This window comes from Blennius ocellaris (assembly GCF_963422515.1).
Source record: "Blennius ocellaris genome assembly, chromosome: 11".
Lineage (NCBI taxonomy): Eukaryota > Metazoa > Chordata > Actinopteri > Blenniiformes > Blenniidae > Blennius > Blennius ocellaris.
This window is the reverse complement of record NC_137660.1, coordinates 29,769,075-29,777,640: the sequence shown is the minus strand read 5'-3', so window position 1 is coordinate 29,777,640 and position 8,566 is coordinate 29,769,075. Positions and strand designations below refer to the sequence as shown.

General features: G+C 55.5%; 1 protein-coding gene across 1 annotated transcript in view; it reads left to right on the top strand.

Annotated features, from left to right (window-relative positions):
• Positions 1–235: 235 nt before the first annotated feature.
• The window catches only part of anln2 (anillin, actin binding protein 2), a gene marked incomplete at its 5' end in the record, with an annotated part of 14,599 nt that continues 6,268 nt past the window's right edge, over positions 236–8,566 (top strand). Inside the window, 12 exon segments of the mRNA XM_080504836.1 lie at positions 236–323; positions 405–557; positions 2,453–2,637; positions 2,778–2,933; positions 3,092–3,176; positions 5,137–5,198; positions 5,394–5,519; positions 6,020–6,093; positions 6,168–6,288; positions 6,356–6,491; positions 7,522–7,737; positions 8,368–8,494. Coding sequence (XP_080360962.1) covers positions 236–323; positions 405–557; positions 2,453–2,637; positions 2,778–2,933; positions 3,092–3,176; positions 5,137–5,198; positions 5,394–5,519; positions 6,020–6,093; positions 6,168–6,288; positions 6,356–6,491; positions 7,522–7,737; positions 8,368–8,494 — 1,529 coding nt within the window.

Here is an 8,566-nt window from a genome sequence, read left to right as displayed (position 1 = left end):
ACAGTATGCCAAAGTGATGAAAATACTTCAGAAATGCATTTATGAGGTTGTCCTGAACAAAATGACACCAAAAAAGGCGCAAGGTTTAAGGATTTTATAATCTGAGATATAAAGGAAAAATCAATTGTAGTGAAAAACGACACAAAATGCTTCAGGCCCCGAAGGGTTAATAATAATAATCATAATAATAATAATACACAGAGCTCATCCGGTGTCCCTCTGTCTGTCCATCAGCATGGAGACGGGAGAGGAAGCGAGTGGACTCCTGAAGCGACGGAGAGACCCTCTGTCCGACTCGGACGACAACAACCAGTCTGCAGCAGGTCTGCTTGTGGCAGTTCACGTTTTCTCCAGCTTGGCTTTGTGACGTCTGTTTTTTTTAATCTCGCCGTCGACTCTTTCAGAGGCGGCGGACGTGCAGAAGCGGAGGCGTCTGGAGGCCGGCGGCCAGGAGAACCGCACCCCGGAGCCGTCCTCCGGACGGCGGGGGGCGGTGGACGTGGACCCGGACACGCCCACAGTCCCCCCGGCGCAGAAGGTCCTCCAGAGGACAGACGGTACAACAGGAGACAGACACCGCAACTACAACATTATACAGTTCTTCAGGATTCAGAACCCTTGGGCTTGTTTGGTTTCACTGAATATTATTTTTCGTACCAACTGACGAGATGCTAGAAGGTTGATACTTGAAGTGGCGAGTCAAATTAAACCACGTGACTCTTCACTGCTCCTGAAAGTCCAGTGAAGCGTAAAACACTACTTTGCAGAAAACGATAGTTGTGGTTCTACTTGTAAGGTTCCTCCGACTCTGCCCCTCCACTGTTGTCACATAACAAAGTTATTTGAATTTTGAATCTCCAGCCGAGGAAGTCGGGGGAATCCTTCTTCTTCGTGGGCGGAGCCTATGTGTGACGTCACGAGTTGTGCAGACCTCGATCTGTTGTGTTTATATCGGCTTGTTTCCTCTTAAATATCAGAGTTTTTACAGTGTTTTGAAGTTGTAGTCGGCGTTTTATGAGCCTTGATGAAAGATTGAGCCTGGAAGAGACCAGAGAGGAGGAAAAGAGCGGGAGCCGCTAGCCGCTAGCTTGCGCGGCTAGCGGGAGCTACTAGCTCAGGCGGCTAGTAGATAATCCAGTAACACCTGGACTCGTCTTCAGTGATTCAGTCTTCTAGCTCTTGGACGTGTTGGATCCAGGAAGCCGGTCGTTCTGCCAAAAGTCCGGAGCCTCAAAGCCTCAAAGGTGAAAAGTGGCGGCTGCTGAGGCGAGGAGACGAGGACGAATGGAGGACGAAGCGTCTTCTGCTTCCTCAAACATGTTCCAGACGGGGTCACCGATGGCAGAACCACCTTCTGTGTCTTCTTCATCAATCACTGGGTTTGAAATGACCATGATGATGAAATCTGGTTCAATTCAGCCTCTTCGTGGTCAAAACTCTGATCCTCCATAATGTAAACACAACTTGGGCGTGTGCACAACTCGTGATGTCACTCTGTTATTGTCAGAAGCTCCGCCCAGCAGAGGAAATAGCGCCGTTTATCGGCTATTTTCTCTCAGATTGTCGTGTTTTAACATTGTACCTTCAGCCAGTTAGCAGGAAAACGTTCTAGAAGAGACACCAGAGGGTTCTGGAGGTGGAACCTTCATTTCACTGGGACTTTAAAGCTCCACACAGGCCTGACTATTGCTGCTCGTCGCCGCAGCGTTGGCTGGAAGACTTTCTCCCGGAGGCGGCCAAACCGGAACGTCCTCATTCAGGAGGAGTGGTTCTGACAGTGTGTTGTTTCAGGAGGAGGAGGAGGAGGAGGAGGAGGAGGAGGAGGAGCTCCCCCGGCCCTGCGCCGCCTCTCGGACTCAGCCTCAGACGGAGATCATCTCCTGGGTGAGCGAACACGTCGGCACACGTGTGCAGGTATTTAGTACCTAAAATCTAAAAACGAAACGGATACAGAAAATACATTAGTCTCTACAAATTATCTTTATTTAATTGACTGAATAGAGATTTCTTATATGATCAAATAAGAAAATGGAACAAAGACAATCACAAACTGGGGGTATGAGGAGAATATACGTATTTCTGTCGCACCATTCAGACACATTCAGCGCTTCACAAAGTTAAAAAGGTGAAAAACACTAAAATAACAGCATAAAATGAAAGCTGCAAGCAGCGTTGGCCGGGACCTCGCTCAAGCCCGTCGGTGTGGCCGCGATCCTCTCGAGACTGACAAGTTTGAAGTTTTGAAGTTTAAATTGTATTTTTTTAATGACTTTTATTTTGAAAAAACGGTGTCAAAACCAGCTAATTAGCTAGTGATTCCTGCCCGCAGTGCCCCCTTTAGGCCACCCACCAAATTTCAGCTCAATCGGACAATGTTTGCTAGCATGCTAACGGGCATGCTAGGCCGCGAGCTAGCCGATCCAGCTGAAAATCTCACGGTGATGCTCCCCAGGTGAGGGAGAGTTCAATCAGCGACGGGAGCACTTCAGATCCCTGCTGGTCCCGGGGAGCTCCGCCTCCACGCCCAGCCCCTCCAGCCCCCGCCCCCTGACCCGCTCCACCCTGGTGACCGTGGTCCAGCAGAGGCTGACTGACACCAGCACCCGCAGCTCCACCCGGGCCTCCCGCCTCCGTCAGGTGGGTCCAGAGCAGGACGGCTCCAGGCTAGAACCTGCTGCCGGGGCGTCCCGGGAATCTTGTGTCTGTGACTGTGTCTGTGTCTGTCACTGTCTGTCACTGTCTGTGACTGACTGTGTCTGTGACTGTCTGTTGTCCAGGTGCGTGACCAGGAGCTGAACCAGCTGCAGTTCCGGCCCATCAGCGAGAACCCCTGGTTGAGGAGGAGCTCCGACCCCCCCGTCACCCAGGTGTTGCTCTCCTTCACTGAGCTGCTCTCCTTCACTGAGCTGCTCTCCTTCCCCGTCACTGACACAGTACTTTGATACAAGATGGTAGCAGGAGGTGGAGATGAACCACACTGACGTCTGTCACTTTACATTTCACCGGCAAAGTTCTGTGCAGGTTTAATTTCTTAGTCTTTCATCCCGTCCCGGAGACTTTGTCCTCCTCATGCGTCTCGGTTCCCCTGCAGGACGTTGGAGACGCTGAGAGAACCGAGGGAACCGAATGCAGAACTGAAGGTTCCCCCCCGGCTGCTGCCGCCGCTCAAGCCTCAGGTACGACTCCACCTGCATCACTGCTCCGTCACTCTGACCTGACGGAGGAATAGAGACTCGACTATTTAGAACATCAAAGGAACTTTCATGAAGCTTTGATAGGAACTGAGGTGTTTCATCTCCGCTTTGTTTTCCTGTGACAAAGTCGACTCACGACGGAGAAAAGTGAAAAATAAACCTACAAGACGGAGGAGAGGGAGTCAGGACCCTCGTCCTCCAGGCTTCAGGGGAATAAACCTACAAGACGGAGGAGAGGGCGTCAGGACCCTCGTCCTCCAGGCTTCAGGGGAATAAACCTGCAAGACGGAGGAGAGGGAGTCAGGACCCTCGTCCTCCAGGCTTCAGGGGAATTAACCTGCAAGACGGAGGAGAGGGAGTCAGGACCCTCGTCCTCCAGGCTTCAGGGGAATAAACCTGCAAGACGGAGGAGAGGGAGTCAGGACCCTCGTCCTCCAGGCTTCAGGGGAATTAACCTGCAAGACGGAGGAGAGGGAGTCAGGACCCTCGTCCTCCAGGCTTCAGGGGAATAAACCTGCAAGACGGAGGAGAGGGAGTCAGGACCCTCGTCCTCCAGGCTTCAGGGGAATTAACCTACAAGACGGAGGAGAGGGAGTCAGGACCCTCGTCCTCCAGGCTTCAGGGGAATTAACCTACAAGACGGAGGAGAGGGAGTCAGGACCCTCGTCCTCCAGGCTTCAGGGGAATTAACCTACAAGATGGAGGAGAGGGCGTCAGGACCCTCGTCCTCCAGGCTTCAGGGGAATAAACCTGCAAGACGGAGGAGAGGGCGTCAGGACCCTCGTCCTCCAGGCTTCAGGGGAATTAACCTACAAGACGGAGGAGAGGGAGTCAGGACCCTCGTCCTCCAGGCTTCAGGGGAATTAACCTACAAGACGGAGGAGAGGGAGTCAGGACCCTCGTCCTCCAGGCTTCAGGGGAATAAACCTGCAAGACGGAGGAGAGGGCGTCAGGACCCTCGTCCTCCAGGCTTCAGGGGAATTAACCTACAAGACGGAGGAGAGGGAGTCAGGACCCTCGTCCTCCAGGCTTCAGGGGAATTAACCTACAAGACGGAGGAGAGGGAGTCAGGACCCTCGTCCTCCAGGCTTCAGGGGAATTAACCTACAAGACGGAGGAGAGGGAGTCAGGACCCTCGTCCTCCAGGCTTCAGGGGAATTAACCTACAAGACGGAGGAGAGGGAGTCAGGACCCTCGTCCTCTGCAGTGATGTAGTGAGGGTGTTTGAACACCAGGCGGTGCTGCTGCGTGTTTTTTAGAATGAAGACACGTTTCTATTGCAGCCGCTGAAACTTTGTTTGTTTTTTACTGTCTTTTATTGTTTCCTCTATTATTGTCATTATTACTACTTTATTATGAAAGGCACCAGAAATAAATAATAATTAAAGAGCAGAGAAGTGAGTTCTAAACGGGAACGCTGGCAGAACACACGTTCTAGTGGACGGAACAAGTTGGATTGTTTTTGCAGTGACTGTCAAAATAAAAGTACCGAAGTTAGGTAGCAGTAACGATGATGGAGGTGGAGCTCAGGGGTTTTCAAAAAGTTCCAGACCTCCTCCTCCTCCAGGAGGAGAAACCTGCAGACCTCCTCCTCCTCCTGGAGAAACCTGCAGACCTCCTCCTCCAGGAGGAGAAACCTGCAGACCTCCTCCTCCTCCAGGAGAAACCTGCAGACCTCCTCCTCCTCCAGGAGGAGAAACCTGCAGACCTCCTCTTCCTCCAGGAGGAGAAACCTGCAGACCTCCTCCTCCTCCAGGAGGAGAAACCTGCAGACCTCCTCTTCCTCCAGGAGAAACCTGCAGACCTCCTCCTCCAGGAGGAGAAACCTGCAGACCTCCTCCTCCTCCAGGAGAAACCTGCAGACCTCCTCCTCCTCCAGGAGAAACCTGCAGATCTCCTCCTCCTGCTGATTTGAATCTCTTGTTCTGCGTCTCCTCCTCAGATGTGGATCCGAGCTTCAGCGAGCAGAACACCTCCACCATCATTGACCAGATGTTCCAGGAGGTGCTGGAGTATGCTGAACAGCTGGAGGAGGAGGAAGAGGAGGAGCAGGAGGAAGAGGAGGAGGAGGAGGAGCAGGAGGAGGAGGAGGAGCAGGAGGAGGACCAGGACAGTGGCTTTGAAACCCCCTCTGTTCCCAAAGAGGAGAAGAAGAGCGACGAGGAGGAGCAGCAGGCCGGAGGAGGAGGAGGAGCAGAGGAGGAGCCGGCCAGAGGAGGAGGAGGAGCAGAGGAGGAGGAGAACGGCGAGGAGCTGCTGGCGTTCCCCCCCAGCGGGATCCTGTCTCCTCTCAGCAAGGCCATCGAAGCTGCAGTCACTCCTCTGGTAAGACGTCTGTCTGTCCTCTGACCGTCCTTCAGAGGACAGGTGGAGGACAGTTTACTGGACAGGTGGACATAGAGCTGGAGTCTGTAGAGGACAGTTGGACATAGAGCTGCAGTCTATAGAGGACAGGTGGAGGACGGATTACTGGACAGGTGGACATAGAGCTGGAGTCTATAGAGGACAGGTGGAGGACAGTTTACTGGACAGGTGGACATAGAGCTGGAGTCTATAGAGGACAGGTGGAGGACAGTTTACTGGACAGGTGGACATAGAGCTGGACTCTATAGAGGACAGGTGGAGGACAGTTTACTGGACAGGTGGACATAGAGCTGGACTCTATAGAGGACAGGTGGAGGACAGTTTACTGGACAGGTGGACATAGAGCAGAATTCTAGATTGATGTAGTTGGACAGTGAACTCTTCCGGAGGCAGTAACGGATGTCTCCTGGTCGTCATGGTAACAGTCCTCCTGCCTCATGTTGCTGCTGTTTGTCCTCCAGAGACTGACTGCGAGCCGGGACACGTCCAACCCTCCAGAGGACAGCAGGACCCCTGAGACTGCTCCTCTGTACAGGTCAGTCCAGTTTGACAGCTTGTGTGAATGCTGTCCGGTCCGTGTCTGTCCACTGACGTGAGACGTGTCTGCAGCGTGGACGCTTACCGCACTCAGAGACGGACACAGCCTCCGTCCCTGCAGAGCGTCACTCCTGTCCCTCCCAGGCCGGCGGGGAAGCCTCAGGGCAGCGGGGACAGCAAGGAGACGATCAGCGTACGTAGTAGTCCTCTGTCCCCTGTCCTGTTGTCCTCTGTCCTCAGCATGTTGCTGGTGTCCTCAGGCCCTGAGGGACGAGGCGGCCAGGCTGCAGACGGTCATCAACCAGACGCTGCAGGCCCTCAGCTGCTGCACCGACCCGGACCACGGCCGCGGCTCTGTGGAGGAGGCCGAGGCTGAGAGGCTGCTGCTGCTGTCCTGTGAGTGTCCTCCGTCTGTCCTCTGTCTGTCCTCTGTCTGTGGAGGAGGCTGAGAGGCTGCTGCTGCTGTCCTGTGAGTGTCCTCCGTCTGTCCTCTGTCTGTCCTCACTGTCTGTGGAGGAGGCTGAGAGGCTGCTGCTGCTGTCCTGTGAGTGTCCTCCGTCTGTCCTCTGTCTGTCCTCACTGTCTGTGGAGGAGGCCGAGGCTGAGAGGCTGCTGCTGCTGTCCTGTGAGTGTCCTCCGTCTGTCCTCTGTCTGTCCTCACTGTCTGTGGAGGAGGCCGAGGCTGAGAGGCTGCTGCTGCTGTCCTGTGAGTGTCCTCCGTCTGTCCTCTGTCTGTCCTCACTGTCTGTGGAGGAGGCCGAGGCTGAGAGGCTGCTGCTGCTGTCCTGTGAGTGTCCTCCCTCTGTCCTCTGTCTGTCCTCACTGTCTGTGGAGGAGGCCGAGGCTGAGAGGCTGCTGCTGCTGTCCTGTGAGTGTCCTCCGTCTGTCCTCTGTCTGTCCTCTGTCTGTGGAGGAGGCCGAGGCTGAGAGGCTGCTGCTGCTGTCCTGTGAGTGTCCTCCGTCTGTCCTCTGTCTGTCCTCACTGTCTGTGGAGGAGGCCGAGGCTGAGAGGCTGCTGCTGCTGTCCTGTGAGCGTCCTCGTCTGTCCTCTGTCTGTCCTCACTGTCTGTGGAGGAGGCCGAGGCTGCTGCTGCTGTCCTGTGAGACGTCCACTGTCTGTCCTCTGTCCTCACTATCTGTCCTCTGTCCTCACTGTCTGTGGAGGAGGCCGAGGCTGAGAGGCTGCTGCTGTCCTGTGACCTCTGTCTGTCCTCACGGTCTGTCCTCTGTCCTCACGGTCTGTCCTCTGTCTTCACCACCCTGTCCTCACCTGACTGTCCTCTGTCCTCACTGTCTGTCCTCACCACTCTGTCCTCCCCACTGCTGAACCTTCTTGTTCTTCTGGAGGATGAATTGACGAGAACTTTCTCTGAAACGCTGCTTGTTCACTTTGAACCCTGGTTGACGGTTGAATTCCTGCTTCCAGGTGAGAAGCGCTCGGCCCTGCTGGCTGAAGTGAGCAGGCTGAGGGAGGAGAGGAGCTGTGAGGGTGGAGGAGGAGGAGCAGGAGGTGGAGGAGGAGCAGCAGGAGGAGGTGGAGGAGCAGACGTCCCCCAGCAGGCCTGCAGAGGCACCGTCACCATCGCCAACATCCAGCTGCCCCTGAAGGCGGAGTTCATCTGCTCCACCCAGGGCCGTGCAGGTGAGCTCTCTACACTGCTGCTCTCTCTACACTGCTGCTCTCTCTACACTGCTGCTCTCCACCCTGCTGCTCTCTCTACACTGCTGCTCTCCACCCTGCTGCTCTCCACCCTGCTGCTCTCCCCACCCTGCTGCTCTCTCTTTACTCTGCTTCTCTCTCTTTACTCTGCTGCTCTCTCCACCCTGCTGCTCTCTACACTGCTGCTCTCCACCCTGCTGCTCTCTCTACACTGCTGCTCTCTCCACCCTGCTGCTCTCCACCCTGCTGCTCTCCACCCTGCTGCTCTCCACACTGCTGCTCTCCACCCTGCTGCTCTCTCCACCCTGCTGCTCTCGCCCCACTGCTGCTCTCGCCCCACTGCTGCTCTCCACCCTGCTGCTCTCTCCACCCTGCTGCTCTCTCCACCCTGCTGCTCTCGCCCCACTGCTGCTCTCCACCCTGCTGCTCTCCACCCTGCTGCTCTCCCCACCCTGCTGGTCTCTCTTTACTCTGCTTCTCTCTCTTTACTCTGCTGCTCTCTCCACCCTGCTGCTCTCTACACTGCTGCTCTCCACCCTGCTGCTCTCTCTACCCTGCTGCTCTCTCCCAGCTGCAGCGCCTCTCCTCACCAGCCCCTCTCCTCCCCCCCAGGCCGGCCCAGCCACTACTTCCTGGTCCTGGTCCGGTCCGGGCCCTGCAGCCTGGTGGCCACGCCGCTAGCCACCGCCGCCGACGCTCACCACGGAGACACCATCTCCTTCCCCACCTCCGTCACCCTGTGAGCACCTCCACCCTGCTTCACCTCCAAACCTGCAGCAGGTTTAACGTCTCCAATGTCACAAACACTGAC